The sequence below is a fragment of the Porites lutea genome, chromosome 1 (genome assembly GCF_958299795.1).
Source record: "Porites lutea chromosome 1, jaPorLute2.1, whole genome shotgun sequence".
Taxonomy (NCBI): domain Eukaryota; kingdom Metazoa; phylum Cnidaria; class Anthozoa; order Scleractinia; family Poritidae; genus Porites; species Porites lutea.
The window spans coordinates 49,164,687-49,180,464 of NC_133201.1; the positions used below are offsets into that span (position 1 = coordinate 49,164,687).

The 15,778-nt window shown below is 40.1% G+C and overlaps 1 protein-coding gene across 1 annotated transcript in view; it reads right to left on the reverse strand.

The window, feature by feature from the left end:
* Window positions 1-14,087: 14,087 nt before the first annotated feature.
* LOC140953676 (DNA mismatch repair protein Msh2-like) overlaps window positions 14,088-15,778 on the reverse strand; it is a 34,908-nt gene continuing 33,217 nt past the window's right edge. Inside the window, exons 29-30 of the mRNA XM_073403088.1 lie at window positions 15,065-15,114; window positions 14,088-14,451 (exon numbers count right to left, since the gene is read on the reverse strand). Coding sequence (XP_073259189.1) covers window positions 14,296-14,451; window positions 15,065-15,114 — 206 coding nt within the window. The 3' untranslated portion in view covers window positions 14,088-14,295. The remainder of the gene's footprint in view (window positions 14,452-15,064; window positions 15,115-15,778) is intronic.

Sequence of the window (15,778 nt, forward strand, 5' to 3'; positions counted from 1 at the left end):
TTGTCCAAAAACTGGTGAACCAAAACTTGGGGTTAAAATGAAATGTAGGAGTTTCTGGTACTTGATTTCAAACTGTTTTATGGAAGCAGCCTAAGGTAAAACTTAGGAAAAAACGTGGCTCTGCCTTGGAACTTACACGAATTTGTTCGCTCGAAAACAATGCATTCCCCGTTCTGCATTATGTCATAAAAGTTACCTCGCACTATCTGATGTTACGTCGCTTCGGGATTCATTCTGACGTGGAAAACTTGGAACTTTCGCCCACGGCTTTATTATGCAACCGCCTCGCAAAGACGGGAGGCTGCTCGTTGGCAGTTAAAGTCACTTACTGAATACACTATTATGTGAAGTCCATTAAATACAGAAATATACCTGGATGGCCATTTAATGTAAAGCAAATGTTACGCAGGCTAGTACTGTCAAATAAGACAATTTATAGAATCAAACACCATGCTTTCGCGTGCCGATAATTAGCTCGACTGCTTCCAAGGTGTTTGTTTACTAATACCAACTGACTACGAACCGTTTTTACATACACGTGATCTTCACCAAAAATTCTCTGGAAAATCATCAGTACTTTTTCGAAAAGTTGTTTGGCTTGATTGTCTTCTCCCAGGCTGCGGTGCACTAATGCCAAGTTGTAATAACTTCTTGCTACATCGGCATGATCTTCACCAAAAATCTTTTTGCGAATCGTCAGTGCTTTTTCGTGAAGTTCTTTGGCTTGATTATATTCTCCCAGGAAGTGGTACACTGATGCCAAGTTGCTATAACTTGTTGCTACACCGACATGATCTTCACCAAAACTCTTTTTGAAAATCATCTGCTTTTTCGTGAAGTTCTTTCGCTTGATTATATTCTCCCAGGCGGTCGTACACTGATGCCAAGTTGCTATAACTTGTTGCCACATCGGCGTGATCTTCACCAAAAATCTTTTTGGAAATCGTCAGTGCTTTTTCGTGAAGTTCTTTGGCTTGATTGTATTCTCCCAGGCGGTTGTACACCAATGCCAAGTTGTCATAACTTGTTGCTACATCGGCATGATCTTCACCAAAAATCTTTTTGAAAATCGTTAGTGCTTTTTCGTGAAGTTCTTTGGCTTGATTGTATTCTCCCAGGCTGTAATACACTGATGCCAAGTTGTTATAACTTGTTGCTACATGGGCATGATCTTCATCAAAACTCTTTTTGCGAATCGTTAGTGCTTTTTCGTGAAGTTCTTTGGCTTGATTATATTCTCCTAAGCGGTTGTGCACTGATGCCAAATTGCTATAACTTGTTGCCACATCGGCATGATCTTTACCAAAACTCTTTTTGCGAATCGTTAGTGCTTTTTCGTGAAGTTCTTTGGCTTGATTATATTCTCCTAGGCGGTCGTACACTGATACCAAGTTGTTATAACTTGTTGCTACATCGGCATGATCTTTACCAAAACTCTTTTTGCGAATCGTTAGTGCTTTTTCGTGAAGTTCTTTGGCTTGATTATATTCTCCTAGGCGGTCGTACACTGATGCCAAGTTGCTATAACTTGTTGCTACATTGGCATGATCTTCACCAAAAATCTGTTTCAAAATCGTCAGTGCTTTTTCGTGAAGTTTTTTGGCTTGAATATATTCTCCTAGGCGGTCGTACACTGATGCCAAGTTGTTATAACTTGTTGCTACATTGGCATGATCTTCACCAAAACTCTTTTTGCGAATCGTTAGTGCTTTTTCGTGAAGTTCTTTGGCTTGATTATATTCTCCTAGGCGGTTGTGCACTGATGCCAAGTTGCTATAACTTGTTGCTACATCGGCATGATCTTCACCAAAAATCTGTTTCAAAATCGTCAGTGCTTTTTCGTGAAGTTCTTTGGCTTGATTATATTCTCCCAGGAGGTTCTGCACTGATGCCAAGTTGCTATAACTTGTTGCTACATCGGCATGATCTTCACCAAAACTCTTTTTGCGAATCGTTATTGCTTTTTCGTGAAGTTTTTTGGCTTGATTATATTCTCCTAGGTGGTCGTACACTGATGCCAAGTTGCTATAACTTGTTGCTACATCGGCATGATCTTCACCAAAACTCTTTTTGCGAATCGTTAGTGCTTTTTCGTGAAGTTTTTTGGCTTGATTATATTCTCCTAGGCGGTCGTACACTGATGCCAAGTTGTTATAACTTGTTGCTACATTGGCATGATGTTCACCAAAAATCTTTTTGAAAATCGTCAGTGCTTTTTCGTGAAGTTCTTTGGCTTGATTATATTCTCCTAGGCGGTCGTACACTGATGCCAAGTTGTTATAACTTGTTGCTACATTGGCATGATCTTCACCAAAAATCTTTTTGAAAATCATCAGTGCTTTTTCGTGAAGTTCTTTGGCTTGATTGTATTCTCCCAAGTGGTTGTACACTTGGCCACTCATATTCAAAACGTTCCCTTTACAAGTTATTGCACGTGTTGAAGAGTCGTCTAAGTTCCCCAGTAGATCGTAAGCTAAGTTGACTACAAGTTTCGCAGAGGAGAAATAGGAGCTTTTCGCACAGACCCCGGCGAGAGTATATAGCCAATCAATAACTGTATGCAAATCTACGAAGGGCGCAAACCTTTCTAAAAGAGTGTTTTGATCCGAACGAAACTCTGAAGTCATATGCTTAAGTAAAGATTCACAGTGGGGCATTAGTTTTCTACAAAACACATAATTCTTGTATTTTTCTTGGAGTTGGGACTTGAAAATCTTTACCGCTTCTGCCATGGTGTGGTCTCTTTCACTTGATTTCAGTTTGGCTATCTCGCCTCGTTTTAAAGTTTCATGCACAACTTTATGTAAACGTAAAGAAGTTCGTTCACCCTCTTCTTCAGAATAGACAAGACTTAAAGAGGACCTTACAATCTTTGCCTTCATTAAAACCTCTGGCTGGTTATTTACTTGGGCTTTGACAAACTTCAAAACAGTTTCCAGGGGTAGGTCGCTGTTAGCGCAGAGCGAAAGAAAAGAGAATGTATGACGAAGAACCTCGTCTGTGTCAACAGCTCTTTGAATAGCCATTTCTACTACGGCCATTGTTGTTTTATTGTAGGCTGGACTCTCATTAGCTAGGACAGTTTCGGTCTTTTTTCGCTGGCTGTATGTTGATATTTCTTGAAGGAATGCTTTCCAGTTATAATTTGAAGACGTACTGGACACAGCAGTTTGCACGTAGTAAGCAGCAGCAGCTAAGGCCAGTGGTTGAAAATCGAGAAGTTCAGCAACATCTTCTGCTTGTACTCGCTCTGAAATTTGCGATACTGTTTCCAGCAATTCCACTGCCTCTTCCCGCCTCATTCCTTTGCTTAACGATTCATGATACGTGTGAGGGGCGTTTAGAGGAACTGTATCACCATTTTGAGTGGTAATCAGCACTTGTCCATGGCCCCATTCCTTACTGCCAGTTGGAGGAAGCAAGCTGCGGACTACCTGTAAGTCAATCACATTGTCTGCAATTATCAACCATCTGGTAAACTTGCTGGTCGTCGGCAAAATCAAGCGATGAAGCTGTTTAATTGCTTCAATAGGTTTCTCTTCTTTTAAAGATGCTAACCTTGTCAACGCGTACTCTGTTATCCCTAGGTGTCTCCCAAGGGTGAGGTAAGAGTCCACAAGTGTCTCAATGCTTTCTGTGTTCAGTGTCGCAGCAAAGATAAGTTCATCGTTTTGTTCAGAAAAGAACTGTTGTCCAATTTCCCGTGCAAGTTGGCTCTTGCCACATCCTGGATTTCCTGACAAATACACTGTACTGACTGTTCCGGTGGAACCACTGTAAAGTTCCTCCATTTTCTTAGTGATTCTTTCAATGTCATGCGAGCGCCTAATGATAACATGTGGTGGGTGCGATGCGAGAATGCAAAATGACTGAAGCTTGACACTTATTTCCTGTGTAAGAGATTTGTTTTCTTCTTTTGTTGAAACTAGGGCGGCTTCTATACTTTGAAGATTGCTTTTTGCCTGATCTAACTCGGCTTGAAGATCACGAGCTTGCTTCTTAATTTTTTCCACTTCCTTCGTTGGAAAGGTCGTCTGGTTCTTTATTTCTTGAATTTCAGTTATAGCAAGACCAAGGGATGTAAAAGCGTTCAACAATCTGTCTACAGAAGTTTGGAAGTCGGCATCTGTCAACTTAGCCTCAGTGTTATGAGCGATTTCGTTTCGCACCTGACGAATCTCATCGACCTCTTTACGGACAACTGGACTTAATGTGGTACCAATGCTGTCTGAGTACAGGATGGCAAAAAACAAACAGGTGCAGTCCCACTCTGCCGTGTTACCATTCCGTATTGTTGCTAGACACCGAGAGTTTTTCTTTTGACTTGCTTTAGATTCCTTGTTGTAGAAATCACGACCATTTTGTGCCCTGTCTTTCCATTCTCCAATTAACGTTGCTTTATAAAGGAAATCCCACTCGGATTTGAAAATCTGCCGCAGTCCCACTGGAACCAAATCAAATGCTATGTAGCAGAGTCTGAAGTAGGTTAGTTGCTCGTGCGAGTATTCCATCACCACCCTATAATCCTGGAAGAGACACTGCCTTTTAGTTTATTTTCTTGTGAGGCAACAATTGGGTTTTTCAGTTATTATAATGAAAGTGTCGAGTATCAGTGATCAACCGGTGATGAACACAGGAACCCCAAAAGATTAGGAAAAGCTAGTCACTAATTATAAACTACGTTCATTACGAGACGGCAGGTTAAGTATCTACAACTTCAGCAGTCAGTTTTACTCAGTCGGTTAGGTAGACGACTGCGCGTGAGCTTCAAACATAAGTTTCTTGTTAGGGAGCAAGGTCGTTACCAGCAATGGGCCTCTAAGATTTGTTTAGTAAACCGTTTTACTTGGTAGCCTATGTACAGACGCCCTTTCCACCTCGATATCTTTTAGGAGAGGGAGCGTCTGTACACAGGCTAAAGCTCGGGGGTCTAAAGAATATGGGTCGTTTAAGAAATAGGTGGCGTTCATTCTGATAATTATGTACCGCACCTCCAACAAAACGGCCCAACAAAACTAATGTACTTCGAAAGCGAATTCCTCTCCGTCCACGTTTGCGGAAAACGAAAACCTGAAGTAGTTCTTTTTGACCTACAGTCTCGGTCAAAATTGTTGAGACACTTTTGTGTCTCCTTGTCCCCTCAATGTTGGTGTACAAGGTTTGGTGACTGAACCGCAATAAACAACTTTGAGAGGGACAAGGGGAGCACAAGAAGGAAAAAAACAGTGTTTGGTCTAAGTGTCCCAACTATTTTTGTCTGAGACTGTGTCAAGGAGGAATTTGAATGCGTGGTGACAGATACGGAGGTTAATCTCTAGGTCGGTAACAAACGCTGGGTTTGGTTTGTTGGGGCGTCCATTGTGTTTCGCGAACGTTTCTACATGTAGCAGTGAACTGAGTTAATTTGGCAAAAGAATGTCCAGTTCGCAGAAATTTTTTTGGGAAGTAGAGTATTGGTTAATAAAAGGAACTGAGTGTGCAATAAACGGTACACAAATAGCTTTCAAGTGAGCGATTGATAGCGTGATAATATAGCACGTGCATACTATCTGCCTAAAATTTAGGGCTTTCACACAAGGAGAGCGGTCAGTATAAAACACGGACTGCGGACTACGGACTGCGGACTGGGTATAAAATACGGACAACGTATAAAACGCGGACTGGAAAATACGGACTGGGTATAAAACACGGACTAGGTATAACACGCGGACTGCGGACTGCGGACTGGGTATAAAATACGGGCTACGGACTACTTTGGTAAAAACGGTGCTAATTGGTTCTAGGTAAGGAAAAATAAGATCAAAAGATCGCTTAATAGCAAGACACGTGAGTTAAAGTTGTAAATACTCCTATAAATTCTTGGTGGAGGTGTGCCGCCCGGTTCTCTGAATCATGAGCCAGATAAAAATGCTATTTTCTTCACCCATTTTTAGACCTTGTCTCGGTCTCTAACAATCATGAAAGGGTCAGGATCAGGGGGGTACTCCCTTATATAAGGGAAGGTTAGGGGTTTTGGGCCTTTTTGGTCTGAAAACACTTTGCCCATTTTGGTCTGGAATCGGGTATGGTTTTTCGAGGGAACTACGGGAGCATACATGAATGGACGTTATTTATCGTTTCAATTCCAAATGAATAAGAACGAAATAGATATGTGCGAAGTCGAAATGCATTTGGAGAATTTTTTTTTTGTTTCCGCTCTAACTTGGTAATGATGACATAATTTCTGCCTAATCATACCTAACCTGTTCCAGGCTCCGAGATAGCTGGGTCCGCTGAATTGAGAAAGCGCGACCACGAAAATAAAACGGGAAAAAACTGGGGAGTCTCCCCAACTAGGCTAAATTAGGCCAGGTCCGAAAATGGGTATGGATTTTAGAGATCTGGTCTGAAAATGGGTGTGGAAAATAACATTTTTCGGTCTGCAATAAGGTCAGGATTCAGAGAACCGGGCACCACCCCCCACCAAGAATTCCCAGTAGTACCCCCCTCCTGGGATCAGGAACAGGGTGTAAATCATGTCATCATAATCATCGCTTGGAATATAACGTTGGATGACTCATTTCGGTTATCATTCACATATGTGAGTTATCCCTTCCCCCATTGCCCTCCCCCCTAAATACCGCTTTTGTGCATCGCGGAATGCCCTACATTGACCTTCTCGTCTGAGTTCTTCATTCAGTCCTCATACGGAATTGTGGCATTCGATAAGAATTTTACTGATCTGACTAACACCAATACCATTTTTTTAATTCGGTGCTTCTTATTGGTTTAAAACTGCAAATTGAAATCTCTTCTAACTCCTTCTTTTCATAAAATTCAGAGTTAAATTTCAGTTGCCTTGAGTAACCGGCATAACCTTCCTTCTCCGTGGGAAGAACAGACTACGTAAACAGCCAAGGGAATGTCAAAGCTTGGACTACTTACTACTTTACCTTTCTAAAGTTGTTCTTATTTACATAGTCCGTAGTCCGCGTTTTATACCCAGTCCGTGTTTTATACTCAGTCCGGAGTCCGCGTTTTGTACCTAGTCCGTATTTTATACCCAGTCCGCAGTCCGTGGTCCGTGGTCCGCAGTCCGCAGTTTATCTTTTATACTGACCGATAAGGAGAGTCGCTCGAATTTGCCACATTTCAAGAGAGAATGTGTGGAGCAAAATAAAGAAGGCCTCTTTGCCCAAAAAGAGTGTAAGTAACAAGGCCCAAAGGGACGCCTTTCTAAGTTAAGGACAAGGGGCGAAATACAGCTCAGAAGAGCCATTAAGCGATTTCGAGAGAAAAGGGGGAACTCATTCCTCCACACTGGAAAATGCAACAAGCCAGGATTATTCCCAAGACGTATTAGCGAGAACAGTATCCCACTTTCTAAAATTCTAAAGATACTAATGACTACAAGAGCCTAAAAAGGGTGTCACGGCTCCAATAGTGTTTGGTAAAAAACGCCCAAAAGTTTCTTTCTGATATTCCAGGCTACTGCTGTAAAATCGACAACTTTTAATAAGTTGTTTACGACGAATGTTAATTTGGCCTCGCGCCAAATCGGGTGTTACCGGTTCTCATTCTTTACCCCAAATATACACCTTCCTGAATAGCTATAAAACAAACTACTGTGACAAAATGTGGGAATTAAGGTACAAAACATGAATCATATCAAACGAGGACAATACATATCCTTAAACCTCAAAAAAGTGTTATACTCGACCTGTACACGGGTCACCGTACATTCCTTCAATGTTTCTTTCAGCGAACAATCGGGTCACCATGATCAAAGTCTTCATAACTTGTCTTACATGTATCAAGGCTCTATAAACCTTGGCAATTTCAATTAGGTGTGAAAGAACCTTATCCTTTTCTTTCTTATTCCAGTATATACACCAGAGAGGTCTTAGGAAACGCCCTGGATAGTACGGTAGCGTGTACAACGTTTTTTAACAATGATCATGTCTTTGAAGCGCGAGCGATCCGTTTTTTCGATAAAAGATAAACGGTCTATAATTGTGCGATTAGAGAAAGGATAAAAAGGAACAAATTTGTCAGCTCAATATGGTGTTAGTAAGCTGGAGATCTCTGATATCTGCAAGAACAATGAAACGACCATGAAGTTTGCCGACATCTTAGAGGCCAGCGAAGGACTGAAGCGAAAATCGCTGAAAGTTGCACATGATGAACAGTTCGATAAAGCCCTGTATGCCTAGTTTATTCAGCAACGAACATCTGGCCTCCAATTTCTGGTCCCCCAAACGATTTGTAAAAGTGTGTTGTTTCACAGTTACATGTTGTCTTCTTAATTTAATCAGTTTTGTTCTTTAATATTGATTTCATATTTTCGATTATCCGGACCCTTGATTATCCGGACGGCGGGGCTAAAGTGCAGGTCACAGGTCACAGGTCAGGTCACAGGTTACAGGCCACAGGTCAGGTCACAGGTCAGGTTACAGGCCACAGGTCACAGGCCACAGGTCACACAAAAAAAACAATAGGACACTGGACAAAACTGTTCTGGACTGACATTTTACTATACAAAAATAAAATAAGCCAAGGAACCTTGATGACATGTTTGTCTTTTAAACAATATTAAATTCCACACATGGAATAATATTTTCATGCTGATCATACGGCATATCCAAACTTCGTAACGAAATCACAAAGGTGTGCAAAATAATGTGATTTGTATGAAAAACAAATCACATGTTTTTCACTGAAAACGAAGTGTTGTCGTGATATTAGAATGTCATCTCCAAATAAACCGTGCAGCCAAGATAACTTGGAGCGAGTCATAGAAATGCAGCACTGTATTCCTTTGATACATCAGCAGTTTACAGAGACAAAGATTCAAGTTGTAATGGCGGAATGCTCCCACCTAAGGCCCACGAGGCAAATCCAACAGAGGTTTTTCAAGCTGTTGTGCAATAGAACGTGAGAAAATGGCAAGCTCTTGCGAGGAGAGCCGAGAAATATGGTCCAGCAACTATTTGAGAGGCCCAAATAGCAGTGTCTGAAGTTCTTAGCCGACTACACTTTAACACAGCAGTATTTTGTGACTGGTACAAAGCCCGAGCAGCAGGCCGCCACCTTCAAAAGAGATGGAAGACCGATCTAGTGGCAAGAAGAGTTTAGGGCGACGAAAGTCTGAAGAAAGTTGCCGTATTTCAGTGGTCAAACACGTTTTAGATTGTCCTTAAGCTTTTCTTCCGTTTTCCCGTCAAATGCTTTTCAAAACATCCACAAACACGTCATGATATTCTTAACTCAACATCCCTTCTTTTTGAGATTCGTTTTTTCTAACAAATCACGTGATTTTGCGTACCTTTGTGATTTTGACTAACTTTGGTTACGCTGTAACGCAAGTCCTCCTTGCGTGATAAACATGAATATATTTTCTCATGTGTGGAATTTCGTAAAGTTCAGAACAGAAAAAATATAATTGAGGTTCCTTGGCTTGTTTTATTTTTGTATAATAAAATGTCAATCAAGAACAGTCTTGTCCAGTGTCCTATTGTTTTTGTGTGTGACCTGTGATCTGACCTGTGACCTGACCTGTGGCCTGTGGTTTGATCTGTGACCTGGCCTGTGGCCTGTGACCTGTAACCTGACCTGTGACCTGTGACCTGCACTTTAGCCTCGCCGAGAATAAAGAAGAGATTCAGGTTATAACGACCGTAAACGATCGAACCCTTCTAATCAACATTATGCAAACTACCATGAAATTTTAACAGTGTTTGCCCGCCACCCAAGATGGCGTCATTGACCGTGGAAAGGTCTACTTCTGTCTGATTCAGATGTTAACGCGAAAATTATAACGGTTTTGAAAAAACCATAACAGATAAACTCTTTTTGTCATCCCAATTCTACACCAGGCACCGTATAGTACTTATGACAGCAGCGATAATTTAGTATGCTGATCAAATTCTTTAATCAGTGTATGGCGAACGAGTGGGTCTTAATATCAGCACATACAAAGCTTCCTATTATACAAAATTACGACAAACAATTAGCCTGAGTTAATCTGTGAGCATGAATAAGCTGATAACCAACGCAAAAAATTACTCACCGTGCACAAACGAATCCAATGAAATCTGATTTAATGACTGAAAACATTCACAGGCGGAAGCTTAACGAAGAAGCGGAACTGCAGAAAATATAGCCTGCGTAGCTGGCGGGATTTGCGGAAGAGTGCTGTATATATTGTTTTTGCGACCGAAGAGTGCCGTATTGATTTTGCGGCGGAGCCGCGAGAAGAGTGGGTACAATACGGCGAAGAAGGGGGGCCGCATCTTTCCAAATATTGGTCAAAAATATTTATATATTCCTGACTGTAAAATCAGCCTTACTTCTTTTGTTTTATATTAGTTCAAAGTACGGAGCCGTAAAGGGGAGGAGAAGGGAAAGGGAGGTTTACATAAAAGATTGAGAAATGCCACTTCAATTTGGCCAACGTTAAGCCGAGAAGTAAAAGATCTCTGAACATAGTAAGTAGTCTCCCTAATTTATTCCTTTTAGCTTTCTTTAATCACTTAATGTCAAATCAAGGAAGTGTTTAAGAAAAGCAAAAGTGTTTTCTTGTTTTAAGTATAAGGTAAGGAAAATACAAATTGATTATTTCTCTTTTGTGCATGCAAATACATGTTTGTCGTTGGTTTACGACAAGTAATGTCATATATTTTACTCTGAATTATCGTCTCGCTTTGATTATTAAACTGCTGCGTAGTTGTTGGAACAAGGCTGGTGTGACGTTTTTCGAGGACAGTGTGCACCACTTGTTCAGCATTGGTCTTGCGTGAACAATTGATGCGTTTACAAACCAACTGATCATTGCTCATAGACTTCAGGAAAGTATCGAAACGACATTATTGTGTCGATACGACTGTCCTGCTGGGTTGTCGGTCATTTTTATTTAAAGTTAACAGTAGTAAAAACAGAGAAGGGCTACCTAGAATAGAGCCCGCAAGTGACTTTTCCAAATTCAATATTTGATTCGCTCATTTTTTGCTCATTGATAACCCTTAATGAGTAAAAACAGGCTGTAGTTAGTTTTTCTGAATAACGTGTTCTTTCGTTAAAAAATCGAGAAAACTCATTATGCCCGCTTGGAGCTCAAAATCCACTTCCGGTAAAGCGGAATTTTTCACAACTTTCATCGTCTCGTCTATCAAACTACAATGAGTTGCCACTTTTTGATCAACATTTATAGTTTTTTTACTCTTTCTTTCTTATAAAATGATAGATTTGTGTCACCTACGGGTTTCATAACCTGAGTAAATACGGAGTACATATGGGGTGAAGTTTAGGTCTGGAAATTTGCTAGAAAATGGAAGTAAAAATCGATGAAACTTACCATGTGGCGAGTTGTTGTTGTCTTTAATATGCACACGAAGTTTCGAGAATAAAAAGTCTGCCTCATCTTTCCTACATAGTATAGTGGGAAAGATGAAGCAGAAAAATAGTCTGCTTCATGATCTTTTCTACATAGTGTAGTGGGAAAGATGAAGAGGAATATTTTTCTCGAAACTTCGTGTGCATATTAAGGACAACAACAACTCGCCACATGGTAAGATTCATCGATTTTTATTTCCATTTTCTAGCAAATTTCCAGACCTAAACTTCACCCCATATAGTATCTATATTTACTCATGTTATGAAACCTGTACGTGACACAAACAGTGAGCCTGGGTTCCCTGTGCGTAGACGTACAAGGAAATGTACACGCAATAGACCTTTTCACGGTTTATGATAGCATCTTGGCTAGGGGCAAACACGGAAAAATTACAGTGAATGTATGGGATTTGTACTGAGAATACTTTAATGAAGTATAAAGAAGAAGTTCAGGTTTTAACGACCGTAAACGATTTTTAAATCTTAAAGTAGTGGCAAATGTTGGAAATCCGCCTCTTTGTAGCGAGCGGCGTTACAGCGGTTCCAAGTAGGCCAAAATCCATTACATTCACTGTAATTTTAGCCGCGTTTGCCCCCAACCAAGATGGCGTCATAAACCGTGAAAAGGTCTATTTCTGTTTGATTCAGGGGTTAACGCGAAAATGATAACGGTTTTGAAAAAATCATAACAGATAAACCCTTTTTGTCATCCCAATTCCATATCATGCACCGTATAGCACTTATGACAGTAGCGATAATTTAGTATGCTGATCAAATTCTTTAATCAGTGTATGGCGAACGAGTGGGTCTTAATATTAGCACATACAAAGCTTCCTATTATACAAAATTACGACAAACAATTAGCCTGAGTTAATCTGTGAAAATGGATAAGCTGAATAACAACGCAAAAATTACTCACCGTGCACAAACGAATCCAATGAAATCTGATTTAATGACTGAAAACATGCACAGGAGGAAGCTTAACGAAGAAGCGGAACTGCAGACAATGTAGCCTGCGTAGCCAGCGTGGATTTGTGTAAGAGTGCTGTATATATTGTTTTTGCGACCGAAGAGTGCCGTATTGATTTTGCGGCGGAGCCGCGAGCAGAGTGGGTACAATACGCAGAAGAAGGAAGGTCGTGCCTTCCGCATTGTAAAAAAGTATATATATTCCGGACTGTAAATTCAGCCTTGCTTTTTTTGTTTTATAATAGTTCAAAGTAACGGACCCGTAAAGGGGAGGGGGAGGGAAGGGGAGGGAGGAAACCTTATACGGACGTAAAGGGTATACACATCAGAAAATTAAAATCAAACTCCTAAAGGAGACTCTTAATTATACACGGTATGACCAAAGTTGTTATGTTACTAATATACACCTAATTGCAATCAGGTTTTCATAAAAGATTGAGAAATACTACTTCAATGCCGAGAAGTAAAAGATCTCTGAACATAGTAAATAGCGTCCCTGATTTATTCCTTTTAGCTTTATCATTTTACTCACTTGATATCAAATCAAGGTAGTATTTAAGATAAGAAAAAATGTTTTCTTGTTTTAAAGTAAGATAAGCCAAAAACTAATTGATTGCAACTGAAAAAAATTCGTCTCTTTCGTGCCCACTGCAAATACATGTTTGTCTTTGGTTTATATAGGACAAGCGATGTCATATATTTTGCTCTGAATTATCTTATCTCTTTGATTATTAAACTACCGCGTAGTTGTTAGGAGGCGGGTGTGACGTTTGTCGAGGACCGTGTCTTATTCAGCATCGGTCTGGCGTGAACAATTGATGCGTTTACAAACCAACTGACCATTACTCATAGATCATAGACTTGAGGGAAGTATCGAAACGACATTATTGTGTCGATACGACTATCCTGCTGAGTCTTCGGTCGTTTTTAAGTTAACAGTGGTAAAAACAGAAAAAGGCTGTCCAGCATAGAGCCCCAAGTTACTTGTGAGCGACTGTCTGTAAATATCGACCAAAATCTACTTTTTGTGGCACAAGTTCAAAGTTCGATTTCGCTCATTTTTGCTCATTGATAACTCTTAATGAGTAATGAGACAGGCTGTAGTTAGTTTTTCTGAATAACGTGTTCTTTTATTAAAAATCGAGAAAACTTATTATGCCCGCTTGGAGCTCAAAACCCACTTCCGGTAAAGCGGAATTTTTTAGAACATTCATCTTCTCGTCTGTCAAACTACAAGGAGTTGGCAGTTTTTGATCAACACGTAGAGTTTTTTTTACTCTTTCTTTCCTATAAAATGATAGATTTGTGAAAAATCTAATATTTTTGTCGCCAATAGGTATTGTTAAAAATGGCCCTATTTGCGATTTTTTACGCAGCCAAATTGTAGGGATAAAAATTGCAAATTGTAACCTTGCGCTATAACTTTGAATTTCGTGAAATAACTTTTTTTTTTAACTTAATTAGTTATCAATCTTAAGTTTAACCCTAATTTTGAGAAAATTGCGGCTTTGTATCCGTAATTGCGTGACACGGTTCGTCACGGTATTTTCGTGAGAATAGGTAAATGTGATTTGTATGCAACGGCCAGGAAACTCGCTCAGACCACGTGATCGGAAAAGCATAAGACGAGCGGAATAGTGAGGCCTAGGCACCTGGTAAGGCATAAAATAAACTACTTCGTCTAAAGGAAGTTTATTTTATTTAATAGCTGCTTTTGCATATTTAAATCTGCAGATTCTTCTGCCTATATGTAACAATCTCTTTATAAAACTTAATAATAGTATCTCATCTATCATTGTAAGTTGCAGTTTTAACTTTTTCAAGTTTCCGTCACAAGAAGTGAAGAAGTGACAAGAAGGCATTATCACCACTGTCAACGAAAACGCTGAGTATAGTGCATCGAGTCTCTAGGAATACATTTAAATACTACACTAGCTCGTTGACCGTTAGGGCTTCTTATTTGGCCAAAAGCTCTTGTATGTAAGGATTACTTCTTGCAAGAACTTCCTCCTTTAATTTTGATACTTCCTGCGTGGTTTGATCGTCTGTCATGGTTTCAATGGGTAACTTCGCCACCTGACTTAGAAAATCTTTGATAATTTCTTCCCCTTCCTAAAAAAGAAAAAAAAGCGAGTTGTGGCAAATAGATAACACTACAGCCGATTTTTACGTAATCTAGCCCTTGATAAATCAAGCATCAGCCAACCAAAGCAACTACCGGATGAAAAGAAGTAACAAAGTACCAACAAACAGCCAAACAAAAACATCCCAATATAATCATGAAAGAGATCATTTATTGTGGCTTGTTTATGATAGGGCTTGTTTACCGTTTGCCTCACCGACGATAGTCACTATCACTGACCCTTACTACTGGAGAGCTTACCATTTGTACGGAAAATCGGCTAATTCCGGGAGAATTCAAATGAAACCGTTTATCCCAGTGGAATGTCTTCGGAAAAAGGTAACACCTTCCAAGGTGTTACCTTTTTCCCATTTGTTTGTTTACCACTGCCAGGCTTGCTCTCTCCAGTATTTTGTACATGGTACAGCTCTTCGCCGGGAGCAAAAAGAAAAAAAAATACCACTCCCATTTAATGGGAAATTTTTACCAAAATTTTCGTATAAATAGTACGCGCATCAACTGCTGAATTCTTCAGTCCTCAACACTATCGCCTGAAGAAGACCATCTGTAAGAGATAAAAGCCTGAACGCAGGTTACACTTACCTGCTTGATTAAACGCCTTCTTTTTGCTGGGGAAAGTCCGCTGTCCGAGTCTACAAGACACAAACAATTTTATGACAGTGTGGATTTAATACAACTTTGTACGCGACTCGCGCTTTTTTGTACACTTTTTTGTCCTTGTTACACGACTATGGAGGACATGAAAACGAGACAACAATTTTTTTAGAAACATTCCTTTAGAATCAAGTTTGAATTAGCGCGAATTCACTTTTAAAAGAGGCGTTTTTCGCTACCATTGCCGCCGTGGTAGCTTATTCTCCGCAATAGCTTATCGAAACTCAACTCAGCAATGTAAGTGGAACTGTTGAGCATCACTTTCCTGAGGCACCGTTTGTGAGGGTGAACAAAGTCCTTCTTACTTTAAGGTAAGCAGTTACTAAGCTTAACCTTAATAACATGTTACTAAAACGAGGAACAGGGGCGGGGGACTGGGGACGCCGAGAAAATGAAAAATAGGAAGAAAAGCTGACGTCAACCCTAGTCCTATCAGTAACCCGTCACCCATTCTTTGTCCTGCACTCATTTTTCATTCTCCCGTTATTTTGCTTTTTGCCCGTCCATGTTCCTTGTGTTAGTGACATCCAACTTAATGCCGTACTACTCAGTTCTGTTGACATATTCAAGTATTGATAGAAAAAGAAAACTTCGCGATGGAATTTTTTTCCTGGGACGAACGTTATCAGTTTTTTTTTTCAG